The sequence below is a fragment of the Neolamprologus brichardi genome, chromosome 14 (assembly GCF_056152115.1).
Source record: "Neolamprologus brichardi isolate AB-2024 chromosome 14, ASM5615211v1, whole genome shotgun sequence".
Classification (NCBI taxonomy): Eukaryota; Metazoa; Chordata; class Actinopteri; order Cichliformes; family Cichlidae; genus Neolamprologus; species Neolamprologus brichardi.
Genome location: NC_142117.1, coordinates 10,021,690 through 10,039,159, shown reverse-complemented (window position 1 = coordinate 10,039,159; position 17,470 = coordinate 10,021,690). Strand labels below are relative to the sequence as shown.

Below are 17,470 nucleotides of genomic sequence, written 5' to 3'. Positions count from 1 at the left end.
GAACAGTGCGGCAGTGTAGCATAAAGATTCTATATATACATATGTGTGTGTGTGTGTGTGTGTGTGTAAATTTTTCAGTTCAGTATTTTAACCAGTAAAACCAGCTGGCTCTTCAACCCCCATTGCTGCATTGCATGCACAGGAACCTGGAAAAACACAGAACACAAAGAAGAACGCTGTCAGCACTGGCAGGTTCACAGTTTACATAAATGCAGACAGACATGAAAAAGTCTCCACCAATAAAAGTGTTGAACTCGTAGATAGGCTAGCTATACTTAGTGAATCCACACCGCAAAAGTAGTTGGAGTACTGGAACCTTTACATGTTCCAGTCCCTGGTTTTTAGATACTTTATTCGGGCAGAAACATTGACTGTTACAGCCATGGACTGTATACTAAAGATGGACATGGCCACCATAAAGCAGACTGAGAAGCCACTGCATGCTGATTAGCTAGCAATTTGTCAAACACAGTGAAGCATATCCTGCTTTATCCTCCTTTTTTACTTTAATTAAGTCTGTGATTAGCAAACATTTTGTTATATAATATATGATTTGGAACTAGCAATTGAGATAATAACTAATTAAAACGTGTTTACTGAGATCAAACAGCAAGAAAACTGAAGGGATGTTCTCCCCTATTAAAAGAACAGATCTACGTAGGTGGTAGCTGGTAGCATTGTCCATCTTTTATATACAGTCTATAACTCTAGCTGGAAAAGCACAGGGGTTATATAACAGCAATGTGAATGGTCTCTTCATTTAAGTTTCAAACTGCAGTAACAAAATATCTTTAATGAAAAAGACCAATCTGTGCTTGAGATTAATTTAGGGATTACCACACAGTAGGACAGAGGAAGGTGGAAAGGGAGGTCTTATTTTAAGCTGTTTTAAAATTAATTACAGTAGAAGATGTAAGTGAAGCTTTTTATTGGAGACATGACAGAAGATTTACAGGATTGGAAAGAAAAAATAATTGTATCACTCCATGACTGAAATGGATCTTTAAATTTGAAAAAACAAAGACTTTGTAATGGAAAACAAATATCACCACACACAATTAACTATAAGACCGCTCCCCTTTCATTTTCTTATGGTGTATTATTGAATACTAGATGTTTTATAAAACTTTAAGAATAATTAAACAGTTAATTTATATATGTGTGTGTTTTCATAAACAGCTTTATAGTTTTTTTTTTCTCTTAAGGTCCTACCCCTGCCCACTGCTATCAAGACTTGCTCGTCTTATTCTATGGTGTATTTAACAAAGCGGTGCCTTTTTAATTTTTGAATTGATTTGTACTCAGACGCCCCTAAGTATCTTTTCCCATGTCCTCTCCTCACCACATGCCCTTCATTTTCCCTGTGCCTTTTTTTTCTCATCCCTACAAACACACCACTTCTCTTGTATTCGCAGCCTCATAACCCTCTTTTTCCTCAGGCACCTTCACCTCACAGCAGTTCTGCTCCTCTCTCTGTTCTGGCCATACCTCAAGCGCTAATGCCACCTGTTTCTTACCTCCATGCCTGAACTCCTGCAGCTCATACCCCTCTACCTCACATTTATCCTTCCTTTTCCCCCATCACTCCCCCACCATATGAAATGTTGACCCTGTGGCTGGTGTCTCCTGGTACTGTGAGTGCCTGCCAAGCTAAATGGGCCCAGAGCACTGGCCATGTGTGTGTGTGTGTATGTGTGTGGGGTCACAGCGTGGGGATTAGGTGTGTGTGAGTGATTGAGGGTGACAGCGGCCCTAGCATTAGGTGCCCTGTGGCAGATTTCGTAGGCCTGTTTTAGACACACTAAGCTGGATTTACCAGCAGCAGTGTGTCAGCAGTGATGCAGCCTGGTTGGACCTCCTACAGAACACACACACACGCACGCACACACACACACACACACACACACACAGGACCCAGCAATCCACCTGTAACCAGTCTTGGCTGTCCCATTAACCCTTCCTTTCTGTCCATCATAACCTTTTTACACTCCTGTAAATATGCAGCAGCAGCAGCAGCAGCACAGTGGACCCCATGATGCAGGCAGGCCACTGTAGCGTGCTCTAAGTGTCCTCTGAATCTTGACAAACAACATCGAAACAAACAACGTTAAGGACGCGTTGCATTTCAGTGCAACCAGTGGCTTACCTCACTTACCAGTACACTTACACAATGGGTGAATTTTTACATATAAAGTTACACTTGTGTTGAATATTATGGCATTAAAAAAGTGCTTTACAAAAGAAGGCAAAAGAGAATATGGGTTAGCATGCAGTCAGTCTCATGACCATCAGACAATGCTCATGATGTAGCCTCCAGCTCTTCTGAGGTGGCTTTCTTTTCTGCTGTGAAGGTGTGATTGTTAAAAAAAAGAGCACACACACATGTGTGTGTAGCTACATGTATATATATATTGTGTTTCCTGCAAACTGTGTGTCCCTTGCATGAGCAGTACTATATGATTGAAATCACAATTATGGTTTTTCTTTGCCACTGAGTTGCATGCTGGGTAGATTGCTGTGTATGTGTGGTCACTTCAGTACTTTGTGAGAGGGCCTCTCAATCTGCACATGTGTATTGATGCTCAATTGTCTGTGTATATGTGTGTGTTTTTTGTGATACCCATGGACCGCTATGTGCACACCTTTGTCCTTCTGTGTGAGTGTGTGTGCAAAAGTGTGCATTTGCGCGCCTGCTCACTCCCACATCTCTGTTACAGCCTGTCCATTGTGAACAAGAGTGTTGAGCAAGATCCTGACCCACCGGTGGGTACTAATCACACACATTCCTCAGGATTAAACAGCCAATTAACAATAAGAGCGCCATTGTCGCCCTGTCTGCTTGTGCGTCACACGTAACAGGTTTTCTGTGTGTGTATGTGTACCGAGCGAGTGCGCACGACTCTGTTTGTGTGCCGAGTGCATGTGCTTTTGGACGAGCACGAAGCCAAGGTGCTTTTCTGCTGATCAGAAAGAACTCTTTGTGCTCCTGTGGCGATGTGTTACAATATTAACATGAAATCGATGGCTTCATAACTGAGATTAAACAGAAACTGTGTGCAGCGTAAAAACAGCGTTGATAGAGAGAAAGGTGTTCTGTAAATGCAAGATGTGTGTGTGTTTGTTTATGTGTATTTTGGCACAGTGTTCTTAATGAAGCAAGATAAACCAGGACCTACTGAGACAACAGTGGCAGCTCCACCCGCTACAGAGCAATAAACATTCCTTGTAATTCTACTCTGTTCTCTTCGTTAGTACACGCATTTGTGAGACTGTGTGTGTGTGTGTGCATGATTGCATATATAAATGGTACCTTCAGTACCATTCAGTGTGTGTGTGTGTGTGTGTGTGTGTCCATAGGGTGGGTGTATGCATCAGTGTGGCACGTGTCGGAGTGTGGCTGAGGATTAGTGAGGCTCAGGGCCTGTTGCTCCACTTCCATGATTATTACTGCTGTCTACTGCCATATGGGCTGGTGGTGTTGCAGGTGGTGGGTGGGGGTTCAAGCTACTGTACCACGCTACACACACACACACACACACACACACACACACACACACACACACACACACTCAACTCACCCCACCTTTGTCCACCCACTGCAATAATGTCCCCCTTCTCCTCCACACCAGCACACACACATGATCAGAAGACACACACACACGGTCTTTTATAAAGCATATAAAGCCATGCATGAATGCACATATGAGCTTTGTTTTAACTAGCTGAAGCCTGTGTGTGTGTTACATCTGGTGGACATAACTTCCCTGGAGACAGAAAGCATGTCCATATAGTGTAATTGAAAAACTTAGGTTCAAGTTAAACTTAGTGTAAGCTGTGTCTAAGTTATGAATAGATGGGTAACAGGTACTACTTTAGTACCTGTGAGTCAGCAGGCAACCGCATGCCATATGGTCAGAGAGCAGTGGCCCGAGTTTGAGTCCGAACCTGAGTCTTTACCATACAATTATAAAACGCTCTGAGGGTGCTGTTGTTGTGAATTAGTGCTACATAGTTAAAAAAAAATGCAAACTGAATTGAAGAGCACAGGCTGCCTTTTGATGTTAATTAAACACTGTGAATGCTTTTACATTAGCAGTTTTTCCACAGTTTTTACAGTTTAATCATATATTTTTTATGAATAATAATAAATAACTTTAAGCAAATGAAAAGTATTTGATTTGCTATAAAGGTTACCTCAAATAATCAGTCAACATTATGAACTCCGTTTATTCCATAACATAATTTGTATTTTGAATGATCATTATCAACCTTTTCTTCAACCACAATTAAAATGAAGCCAGAATTTTGAATGAATCTGCATCTGAAATGTATAAAAATTAAAGGTTTATTTATTTAAATAAGTACAAAAAGTATAACAATCAGGTACAATTTTATTGGACCAGATCCTATTAAATGTAGCAATTTAAATTGCACTTGCATAGAAAAATTAAATGAACAATTTACATGTAATTAAATTAGTTCAAGTCAGAATTTCAGGCATATGTGTGTGTGAGTGTGTGTACTTTTTTTTCTTTTTATTGCATTTACCGAATTTGTATTCACTTCCAGTATTAAAAGTGAATATTTTGACATTGTTTGGTGATATTTTGGTATGCAGTTTCTCAGCTTCTACTACAAGTGTATGAGTATGACGGTATGAACAGGTGTTAACACCCTAAAACCTCAGACAGTGATAGGGAGGGGGTTAAATGATGACTGGTATTGCACACATACACACACACACACACCACCTGCTGCTGTCTGCAGTTGATTAGAGATCTGTCTACCAGAGAAGACAGCAGGACACACACATGCACGCATCAGGGGGTCTGCAGTCTGTGAAATTGATCAAGATGCTGGCCAGACATTATTTACAGATGAACTCATAGTCAGACTGATCCTCCTTCTTCTGTCATACACACACTTTGTGCCTCCACATGGGACCCAAAGGAGGCTGGAGTGCAGCACAGCTTCTTTAAAAAAAAAAAACTCAGCAGAACTGCATCCTGCAACGACTGACGTCACGCATATCATACATTATGTATAATTACATTAATCTCATCTCATAAAACAACTGTCCACATAACACGCTTGGTAATAAAACCAACACTTTAACACTTTAAAAGCTGAACCCTGAAACTGAAAATAAAATTTTTAAAATTATAATATTAATTATACAGCAATATTAATTTGCATAAGTGCATGAGTTTTCATTTTTATTCTATTTGCTGCAGGATGTAAAGAATTATTTATTTGTTTGTTTGTTTTTTTGGGTGGGGGAGTGTGTGCATTTTATTGCTTAGAAATTTATTGTGTAATTTATTGAAGTTTATACAAGTTTACACTAGTTTACACTAGTTTACACTAGGCATTCAGGGGTTAATTAAAACATTCACTAATATCATTCATCAGCCTGATAGCCACGAGTCTATTCAAGAACAGGGCCTCATGTGACTGTATCATAAAGATTGAAAAAATGTGAAAATAAAAGTATTTGGTTGCAGTTGATAAAAGCTGATAGTGTGAACAAAAGGCATTTTAGAATCACGGAAATAGGTTTGTATTTCTTTTTTAAAATGTCATAAATATAAATAAGAAAGCATTAGTTTCTTCCAGGCTGTATTTACCATAAAAAATTCATGTGAAACCATTTTTCAGAGGTTTCCAAACATGCAATATATCACCAAAGAGACCACCAAGTATAAATATGACTGAAGTTTTAGCTGCATCAAATTTGTTAGAGATTCTTTAAACTAGCTTGTTTGTATCCATATATACATAGCCACCAAGGTGCAAGTAAATTAAGCATCCAGCCCTGGTCTATATTTGTTGAGTATATGTTTCTATATGCATCGCATTGTATAAGTGTTAACAGCCTAGACCCATGACAGACTGCTGGTAACCCAAATCCTTCTCAAAGGACGCGCTCACGCAAGCCCATGCATATGCATACGTATACAATAACAGTGTGCAGGAACATTGTAACAGCAGGACTATTCAGTGTAACCTACGCACAACTGTACATATATGAAATGTAAGCACTATCAGAGAGAGAGACACATGGTCTGACCTGGGCTCACGCAGAGTAATCCTTACATGAGTTAAATGAGGAGTTAACACTGACCTCGATACATACACTCCAACAACAGCATTCATAGCTACATACAAACTCCTACAACAGATGTAGTATGAACATGTGTCATCTGTGAATGACTTTCTATATGAATAGGCCAACTTGTATACTGAAAAACACGAGAGGCGGCACAGCGCTGACAGCGGGACCCTGAGAAAGCTCAAACTGGGTCTGTCACAACGCCCCTCCCATGCTCCCCCTCCATCTGCCTCTCTCTCTCTCTCTCTCTGTGTTCTTCCACTTTTTTCTGCCCTGTTTTATCATCACTCTAGTCAAGTCTTCCTTTCTTCCTTCTTCTCCACCCCATCCGCCCTAACTTTCCGCCCAGTTTCCTCCAGTTATAGACTTTTGTCGTCCGCCAGTCGCTCACGGTAACTGTCGCATTCTTACCTTCTCGTTTGTGCCAGCCTGGCCGGTCTCACCCTCACTCACACACAAACACCACTGTGGCCTTTTCTCTCTCACAACAGCAACTTCCTATAATGTTCGTTTACCTTATCAAAACTGATCAATCCAGCCACAGAAGTTAAGGTCCAGGCTCTCTGTTCCAGTGCAGTGAGCGCTCAGTTCTCTCCATCCACCCTTCCTCTGTCAATCTGGCCACAAACCCCTCTTTCCTCCCTTTATCCCGAGGTAAGATACTTACTTTTCAGATAAAGCATATTATGATAAATCGGCTGAACTCTGTGCGCGTGTGTGTATGTGTGTGTGACTGTCTCACACACACACACACACATGCACACTATAAGCACACAGAGTGTACACAGACATACAAAAATACGCTGTGTATCGAACAATATGATGTCAGAGTATTTAACAGCTGGGGGAAATGTGTGTGTGTGTGTGGAGGGTTTGTGCATGTAAATCATGTGTATGTGTGTTTTAGGCCTTTTTGGATTTAATGGTTTTTGGTCTTTGTCGTGTTGCAAATGGCACAAAAACAGCTTTTTTCATCTCCATCATGCCCACACACACACACACACACACACCCACACACACAAAGTAAAGGATTGGTAGTAAACAGAAGAGAAAGTTGTCTTTGAGCCGTTTTAGCATGGGAGGATTCAGAAAAAAGGGCTAGCTGCAAAATAAAGTAAATTTTCTGTCAGTAAAAAAGCCTCGGGAACATTTAATGAGCAATGACTGAGTGAAACTTCATTTCAATTCCAGTTTGAAATCCTTTTTTTATCCTTTGGAATTAAAACATTCAGACATCCATCTGAGCAGCGCTGAGCATACAGATGAGGAGGATTTCATATCTGAGTATTTTTCTTTCTTTTTTTTTAAACTATAGCCGTCCAGAATGGATGAGTTTGCTCTCAGCTTCTTAGTTTATTGAAGGGCGTTCGCTAATGAAAAAGGGATGAGAGAAATAGTGGAGCATATGGGCAAATGTTCTCTAACAAAGTGGGATGGCAGTTAAGGTCAACAAGGGGAATAAAAGAGTTTGGAGAAAATGAAAACTAAATGAAAATACAATGGCGGTGTTTGCCTGTGGGACATGTATGCGTGCTTGTTTCAAAATGGGATGTTTACGAAATGCTGTGCCCTCCTGTGTGTGTGTGTGTGTGTGTGTGTGTGTGTGTGTGTGTGTGTGTGTGTGTGTGTGTGTGTGTGTGTGTGTGTGGGTGTTTGTCTGTGGGAGTATAGATTAGATGCACTAAGCCTCTTATGTGATGGTTGCCCTTAATTTGCTTCTACTCTGGGTCCTAGTGCGTCCAAACCACAAGCATCACGGAACAATTTCCAAAACAAACAACCCAGAAAACATTACTTGTCATGCAACAGTAAAATCCGCTGCTTTGAATAAGAGCATTAATATTTAGACTGGTACCTAGGCCTGTATCTTAGGGAGGGCTTATCTTTTTATGCACATTCAAGAGCACAATTTAAAGAGTAAAAAATCACAAAGAAAATAACTTGGAGGAGAAAAATAGTGACTGTACTAAATAATTCTGAATAAATAAGTCCACTTCCTAATGCTTTCATAATGCTTGTCTTATTTTCTAAAACAATGGATGCAGCAGTTTTGGAACTTTTTTTCCTTTAAATCTGGTGCAGCATTTAGGCTACAACCTAATGACGATTAAAAAAAAATCCTATATTTTATTATCTTATTAGGAACCTAAGAGTCTAATTTAGAACAGCTTTTCCATTTCAAAATAAATGTACAATAACTAAAAATAACTATATACTAATATTTTACAACTATGCTTTATAGCCTAATACAGTCCCAAATACAAATGTGTCATTTATAATTAGCATACAATACAGGCTATTTACGCTTTTGTTTATTATGCTCGCGTATATTGTCAACTGAGAAACTACTGATTAAATGAAGTTATTTTTTCCTACTATAAGCTTATCAAATTCTACTGCTCATAACAAAAAACATTTTTAACATAAAAAAAGTAAGAAAACAATGTATTTTCTGTTAGCTTATAACATAAAACATGTTTAAAAATGTACTTAAGACTCTAAAGGGGAAGGTGCTAGGAGAATGCGCGTGCACAGCACTACCGCGCTCGCGCCCTGACGCGCATCTGAGGTCTTGCTATTCCCGCCGTTTTTTTTTTCCATGTCAGCTGGAGGTCTCGAGACAGTCTTGTCCTCGGACTCCCCACAGTTCGCTCATTTAGCTATCCTGCTAGCAGTTAGCTCTGTATAAACTACCCTAGCAACAACAACTGACAATAACAGCTAGACATACAAACAAACACACAGGCGTACCTGGATGTGGTAAGCAACTGAAGAGTCCACCGTATCCAAACCGTGAACAGCGCGCACACTGGAAGGCCTCCCACACACTGAGACAGCCACACACACCTCAGCAGGTGAAGACATTTTATTCTGAGATTTGGAAACGTTCAAACACGCCGGTAAAATACTCTCTGTGGCTCTGTGTGTGTCTTTATATCTCCTGCTTTGGCTTTACAGAGCTAGATAAACCCCTTATACAGTTTGGGCTGTAGCTACATGAGTGTGTGTGTATGTGTGTGTGTGGATTTTAAACTATAAGAAATCCGATTCAATTAACAAGCGCAGAGAATCGGCTTTGGACACTGTGAAATTGTCTCGCTGTAGAGGATGGCACAGGCCAAACTAGCCCCGGGAGGAGACACAACGCATACACAAAGCTCAGCGATAATAAATACAAAACCAGGACTGACAAAATAAACAAAGGGTAACGGAAACAAAAAACAAACAACCATCTGTAATAATAGTGCGTACAAAATTATAAGATAACGAAATAACGTCGGAAGTATCTGATAAAACATCTTTATCAGATACTTATTACACATTTATAATGTAGGTATATAATCAGACCAGGGCCTGACAAATCAAATAAAACTAGTTTCAGATTATTATTATTATTATTATTATTATTATTATTATTATTATTATTATTATTATTATTATTATTGATTAAGTGAATGAATGGATAATTGGTCCGGAGGCAGCATGTTGGGGATCAGAAGGGGATTTAATAGCAGAACAACGCGGTCTTTGTGCTACTTTTAATCCGGCCTGTACCCCCTTCTCCGCCTCAGCTGCTCTACCTCTGCCTCCACACTCAGTCGTCCAATTATTTTAGGGAGGCCAATTTCAAAAACACTTTAGAACAATATAATAAAATTAAAAAAAAAGAATTAATTCGTTTAAAAAAAAAAAAAAAAAAAAAGATATCTTGAAAATGTCTCCGGACACCTATGCTTGTTGCTGGGATGACTGTAAGGCTAAGCTTGGCAAGTGGCTATAAAAACGAAAATTGTTAAAATTTGTGTTTGCGCGCGCGGTGTGTTTTATAGTACTTTTTCGATGTTTGTGTTTACTGCCTGCATATCAACAAGTGTTCTTTGTTGCTGCGACGACATTTAGATCAAATAGGGACATTAAAAAGACTATATATTATCCTCTATTGAAAGACAACTTGAATGAATAATGAACAATATGTAGATGCGCGTGGGCGAGTGCGCAGAGAGAGAGAGAGGGAGAGAGAGAAGGAGGGAGGGCTCTGGGTGTCTACTTGGATAAGAAGTTACTTCTAATTAGCCAGTCTCTTCTCGCTCTCCTCACTTGTCCACCCTGCAGATCAGCATCCTCTTCTTCTCAGGGACGACCAGGGACAGAGGGGCGCCCCACCCGCCTTACAATTTTTCAACACCCGTCAGACCGCAGGCACCAAACTGCTGTGGAGCTGCCGCTGCTGCCGCTGCTTTTTGGCATCTTTCACCCGGCCACGTTATATGTGCGCACTGCAATTACGCACGGCTCTGATGGAGATTCTAACCGGCCTCGATTAGCGAACTGTGCTGTTTTCAGTGTGGTGTATTGACTTGTCGCACCGGGCCGACTTGAGTTGAGGTAGTCTTTCTTTTTTTGACTAGAAGCATTGAACATACACCAAACCCTTAAAAGCGCCGTGGTTTTACGCGTCAGGTGGAAACAAACGTAAAGGGGCTTGGCCAAAGGTGCCTGGCTGGAAGGCAGTAAGTCAGAGTAACGTATAAAGATAGTTGAGGAGAAGGCAGTCAATGGACAATTAAAAAACAAAAACAACCTAAGGCCAAACATCCCACCAAAAGGAACAAACACTGTTAAAGGCAGTTAGAGGGAAAAGAGAGAGAGAGAGAGAGAGAGAGAGGAGGGAGAGGGAAAGAGAGAGAGAGAGAGATACACCCCCTGGAGACTAGTTAGGAGACCCGGCCCCCGGTCTGAGAGAAGGAGAGAGCGAGTGAGGGAGTGTTTTAAAGCCGGCAGGAGGCATGATGTCCTACATTAAGCAACCCCATTACGCCGTGAACGGGTTAACGCTGTCCGGCCCGGGCATGGATCTGCTCCACACCGCCGCCGTTGGATATCCCAGTAAGTACTGGCCTTTGACTTCTGTGTGTTTTTAATCTGTGTAAACCTGTAGTTTCTTTAATCGCCTTTATTTTAAGTAAACAAATAAAATAAAACAAGGGAAATGATGGAATTAAGTGAAATATTCGTTATGTATTTATTGCTTATATTGCGCAGAAAAATGGTAAAAAAAAAACAAAACTCAATTTGAATAATATATTTGAAACTTTATCTGTACGGTTATATTTATGATTATGAACCTAAGTGTCTGCTCCGTGTATCAGAACATGTGTTCACTTGACCTATAAGTTCAGAGGATTATAGAGTCAAAAAACAATGAAAATGTGTGAGAAGAGAAAGGCCGCCTGTTCTCACACGGAATTAAAACTAACTCCAATCTGTTGCGCTTACAGTGTAACCTATTTACAAAAAGGACAGTCATTGTATTTCATATTGGTGCATTAATAATATATATTTTTTTATGAATGAACACTGAGGTTGTTTATAAAGCCCGATATGCAGCGATCAGCATCTGCCACAGCTCAGAGGATAGTTTGAAACGACGGCAGAAGGCGTGTTGTCAAACTCGGCCCAAAGTTTACGTTTTTAAAAGTCATAATCCCCGATGTGGATATTCATTTCGTTTCGGTCTTTCTTTTTTTTCGATTCGCACAGCTCCGACAGCCAGTCAGAAATATTAAAAAAGAAAGAAAAACATCAGGCCTGCTGGATCCGCTTATTCGGTCCTATAAAAACGTTTCAATCCCGAACACGTTTGTTTCTTTCCTCAACGCCACATAAAAGATTGAGCTACGGAGACTCGCCACTATTTGTTTATGTCTACAAAAATCCACGGCAGCGTATAAAATGTGAAACGAAGCCGCAACAGTGCTTATGTATTTAAAGTGTAGAGAAAAAGAGAAAAATCGGAATTCGTTTATTTGTTTCAGCGTTTTTATTGAAGCGGTTTATATATAGATTTGAATTTCATATTATTTTCAATTCATCATTTCTTTCATCATCAGTTCAATCATTTTTTAAATGTAATAAATGCAGACCAACGTTGATACATGGCCTTACATGGTCCAATAATTTTTCTGCAGAATTCTTCAGATATAAACTCAACGTAGATTTTAACGTGGCAATAATAATAATAATAATAATAATAATAATAATAATAATTTTTGTAGGCACACCCCGCAAACAGCGTCGGGAGCGCACGACTTTCACGCGTGCGCAGCTGGACATCCTGGAGGCTCTTTTTGCCAAAACACGCTACCCAGACATCTTCATGAGGGAGGAAGTGGCACTCAAGATCAACCTGCCTGAGTCCAGAGTCCAGGTAACACATTATACTGAAAATTATACTCATATATATTTTCCTATATTGGCAGGACAAAACACCTGTGTGTGTGTGTGTGTGTATGCATGCGTGCATGTGTGTGAGTGTGTCACAGAGACACATACAGAAAGAAAGTGAGGGTTTGTTGAGTTCTTATGAAAGCAGCATGTACATCTTTAATGTTTTTATCAGCTGCTTTGATTGTGAAACAGTGATACTTAGATACCTTCTCTCTGATGCTCCTGTTCCCAAAGGTCTGGTTCAAAAACCGTCGTGCCAAGTGCCGCCAGCAGCAGCAACAGAGCACAGGCCAGTCCAAACCACGGCCCCCTAAAAAGAAGGCATCCCCTGCTCGTGAGGCCAACACCGAGGCCAGTGCCAACCCCACCAACGGTCCCTACAGCCCTCCTCCCCCTCCTCCAGGCACCGCCATCACCCCCAGTTCCAGCTCTGCTAGTGCCACAGTGTCCATCTGGAGCCCAGCCTCGATCTCTCCGCTGCCAGACCCCCTGTCTGCTTCCACCACCCCGTGCATGCAGCGTACCACCACCTACCCCATGACCTACACCCAGGCCCCAGCCTACAGCCAGAGCTACGCAGGCTCCTCCTCCTACTTCACTGGTCTGGACTGTAGCTCCTACCTGTCTCCAATGCACCCACAGCTGTCGGGGACCGGAGGGGCCCTGAGCCCTATCACAGCCTCCTCTATGGGCGGGCCCCTAAGCCAGTCCCCAGCCTCACTGTCCTCCCAGGGCTACACAGCCGCCTCACTGGGCTTTGGAGCCGTCGACTGTCTAGACTACAAAGACCAAACTGCCTGGAAGCTCAATTTCAATGCCGCTGACTGTCTGGACTACAAAGACCAGAACTCCTGGAAGTTCCAGGTCTTGTAAATAACAGGAGGTGGGGCGTGGGGAGGGAGGTAGAGGGAAGAGGTAAGAAATAAAAAGATAATAATCAAAGTAGGTTGAAAAAAAAAAACAAGATTACTTTCTATGTGTTTTAGAAGGAGGAAGAGGTAAACTTGGGACACAGAAGTCCCACCAATCACACATCGGCCGAGGAAGTGATCGGCTGAAATAAACTCTACGTGTTTGTTGTTTCACAAAAATATCAGTGGGAGTAATGTGATCTGTTGAAACTCGGTTTGGTGACTGTAACAAAGAGATGACAATAGTGTTTAAGCAACATAGAAAATCAGCCTTGAAATCAAGGAATGACCACATGTAAGGAAAAAGAGACTGATGTATGCAGAATAAAATCAGACTAGTGAGAACAAGCTTTCCTTTTGATTCGACTGATAAAGCTGAGTTTGACTTGGACCAAATTTAAAGCAGGGCTTATTTGTAAAAATGCCACAGCACAACAACATTTGTAACCTACAGGTTGTTTTTAACATAGAATTGAAATGGACCTTTTACACTGATGAGAACTGCATTTCTTCCTTTCAGACTTCTAATTTTGTTTTTTCTGTGATGTTTTTCTTTGAAAAAGCTGCTTTTTTAATCATTGAGCTTTGAGAAATGAAAACAGTTCAGCTAACCCAATGTGACACCTAAAGCTTGGTGTCTTTACAGGGTTTTCTCTAAATCACACACAAGCTGATGGTTCCTAGTAGCCTTGCATGACAGTGACCCCCTGCAGCCTGTGTGGGATACGAGCTGAGGGGGGGGAGGAGTAGGTCACTCCAGTGACTGCAGTACGAACCTGTTGCCTTTGAGCATGGTTATAATCATTAGCTGAATGGCTAGTACATTGTTAGTGTAATAAGATCACTTCCACACATTTTGAGGGACAATGGTCACATTGTTGCTAATTGAGGCAGATGAACCCCTCTTCATCTCACAGTGGCATGATGAAAGCAGACTGCCAATAAACTGCTGCAGTGAGGTATCTGATGGGAGAGGAGACTGCACCGGAGAAAGGGAAGGAACTGGGCCTACATGCGGCCAACTCACCCCTCCTCCTCCTCCTTTGCTCAGAGTCTGGTGCCTCTCTCAGCTCCAACCTGTAAAGATGTGATAGGTACCACTTTATGTGTTTGATGTTTTGTCTGATTTTTTTTCTCTTTTTTTTGTATTAGACTTAAAACAACTTAAGTTTCTTTTCAAATTTGTGAATTTGTTTGAGTAAAATCTGTGGTAATTTGTTTTTAAGTTCATATTACTATCAGTACTATTATAACTATCATCATTAATATTATATCTTCTGCTGACATGGACTTTGCTAATATACTTTTTTGTTGTTGTTTTGTAAATATTAAAACTTGAAAGTGTAATCATGTCTGGTATCAGCTGTGTGTTGTTACACAGGCACTCCACCCAACAGACTCTGTCACCCTCTTTCTTAATTTCTAGAAAACTGCCAACTTTTAATTTTTTTTCTGTTTATATACTTCTGGTTTCTGCTTCTTCTTCTTCTTCTTCTTTTTTGTCAAACTCAGGGGTTTATCCAATAGAAGTAGCAGTATGCTTCTTAATCATTTATTGTACTTACATTTTTTTTTTTTGCTTTATAATCGTCTCTGCTTATTTTCTGATATGAATTATTTTGTATATTTCATTTGTCTCCTGTGTTTGACCGGTCTCATCACTACCATGCCAGATAGCTACAATGTTTCTGAGACATTAAACAACTTCATTAAAACTCCTGGGTTACTGTGTTCTCTAAGTCATGGATCCTTCCATTTCTCTGCAATTCAGGGCTGCAAGATAGTGCTAAATAGTGATACTGCAAATTTTAATATCGTTCCAATACCAAGGGAATACAGGGTCAGTACTGCGGGTACTAATACAGATACTTTTAACATATAAAGCCAGCTTTTTTAGGGGAGAGCAGTGTGTCACAATTTATGAGATGAATCATCATCAATTTGGAAATGCATTTTAGTGTCCACTGTGATTTTTATTCTCCACAATAATTAGTTAACAAAGAAAGACACATCTTTTAGCTTTCCATTTATTTGTAAACTGGGTTTTTTGGAGACCTGGAATTTAAATTTGCCTGTCTCTGAAGCTTGTTGGGTCAACTCCTGTTGTTTAAATTTGATATAGGCTATTAATAAAACAGAACTGGCAATCACACAAAAAGGATCAGACATTTTTCGTAGTGCATGTTTGAGGTATGTTTTTTTCATTTCATTTCCAAGTACCGATCCTATCACGCTAGCATCAATCCAATACCGATACTGGTGTTGGCAATACTATCGATATTTGGATCGATACGCCCACCTCTACTGCAAGAGAGGAAAATGGAGCACTGGGACATCTATAGTTGGGAACATTGGGAATCCATACAAGTGGTTCAGTGGGTATAAGGCTGAAATGAAAGGGGGCAGGGCAGAGAGGACAGAAAACAGATTAGAACTAACCCTAATACCGGGTCTCACCACCACACCGGGTCCAAACCGAAGCACGAGAGACAGGCAGATTACTTTGGATTGATGGATGTTTCTGTGTGTTCCTGCCACCGATAGGCCAGAGGGTCAGCTTTATGGGGGTTGCGCAAAGTGCACTGGATGAAAGGTTTTAGCCGTGCTTCCGGGAACCACATAGGCTATGTCTTTTGTCCCTGTGCACTGCCTTCTATATGCTTTATCCTTATTTTATGGTCAACCAGGGTAATACAAAGGCAGTCCATGGGCAGGTCAACCTGCAGGGAGTGTTTGCTATTAGATGTGATGTGACCGGTCTGTGGGCTACGCTTTCTTGTACTGTTGTTGATCTGTCAGCCAGTCACAGAGAAGAGCAAAGTTATAATATTCTCTAATGCCTCAGATCAATTACTGTCCGTCTGCGCATCAGTCAGACACTTCAGATTAGATCAAGGAACAAAATCCACAACTAAAAATCAGTGTTGATTCTTACAGGACAAGCAAGTCAATCCCAAAGAATCCCAACTTCAGCTATGAAATGAAGATATTTACAGACAGGAGGAAAGAAAAAATTATTAATAATAATTAATAACTCATCCTTTGGATATTTTTTAGGCTTAATGTTAAGTATATGTGGCTGTTTGACTGATAGAGCCTTAGGCAAAGGCAGCCATAGCTGGCTAATTCAACTCACTGAACTGGACCTCACCTCTGTGTTTTGTTGTGTTGGGGCCTTTTTGATTATTTTTTCGTGGGATTATCTGAAAATTATTAAATAATCTATGGTGCAAAAACAGAGGAAAGTCACTCGGTGACATGAACAGATCGATGTCATCAAAGGTGTTGATTGCTTCTGTTTGAACAGTTTCTAAAGGCTGCTATTTGTTCTTTTGGGAAATGTCTTGCCTGTTTGGTTTGCTGTAGTTGGGCTGTTACAGTGTGGCCGATGTGCTTTTTTTGGGTTGCAAATTTGCGTTGCCGAGAAAGTTAAGCTTTTGAGCTGCTGGGAATACAGTTTATCTAACAAAATGAGTGAGACTAGTGAAATGCCTGAGGAAAATAGAGGAAAGGGGGACAATCAAGCTTGAAATAAGGGCACTGACTTGAAAAATTGAAAGTCTTCAGACAGAATACAAATCAAATGTGGGGAAAAAAACAAAAGGACTAACATATGAAATTAAAGCTTACAAAAAAGGATAAAAAATGCAAGGGAAGATTGCAACAAACTGGGGAAATTGATTCAGCTGTATTAAAACCACAAAGAAGCACACACGTCAGTTATTATATTAAGTCCCAAAGAGGAAAAGGAAACCCAGAGAGACTGGTTTAAACGTACAACCGAACACAATTCAGGCGTTATGGAAGCTCTAAAGCAATCGCATTTTGGAGCTTGTAGGCCTTTCTGCAAGTTTTTTTCTATTCTGTGTAAATGCAGTCGATATGTAAAATTCAGTTAGGGAAAGCCTTTTAAAGATGCTTCAACAACTGATTTTGACCAGCTAGTCTCATTGTAACAAAGAGTTACAATGAGACTCATTGCAACTTTTTTTGCGGGATCTCGCAAAAAAAGTTTTGCAAGATCCCGAGTTTGTTTTGCGAGATCTCGCAAAAGTATTGCGAGATCCCGAGTTAGTTTTGCAAGATCTCGCAAAAGTCCGTCTTAATTTTTTTTTCTCCCATGTCCCCTGCGGGGCTCCGTAAGTTAGTACAAACGTCACTAATGTCACATAACTTTGCCGACATGTGGCCAACAGTAATGTTTTAATGTTCTTTGTTA

The 17,470-nt window shown here is 40.5% G+C and overlaps 1 protein-coding gene across 1 annotated transcript; it reads left to right on the top strand.

The window, feature by feature from the left end:
* Positions 1 to 8,739: 8,739 nt before the first annotated feature.
* On the top strand, positions 8,740 to 14,966 carry LOC102789241 (homeobox protein otx5-like). The gene is made up of 4 exons (XM_006801132.3): positions 8,740 to 8,967; positions 10,226 to 10,999; positions 12,169 to 12,320; positions 12,575 to 14,966. Exons 2-4 carry the CDS (start codon positions 10,900 to 10,902, stop codon positions 13,211 to 13,213), a joined length of 891 nt encoding a protein of 296 aa, XP_006801195.1. The 5' UTR covers positions 8,740 to 8,967; positions 10,226 to 10,899; the 3' UTR covers positions 13,214 to 14,966.
* The last annotated feature ends 2,504 nt before the right edge of the window (positions 14,967 to 17,470 follow it).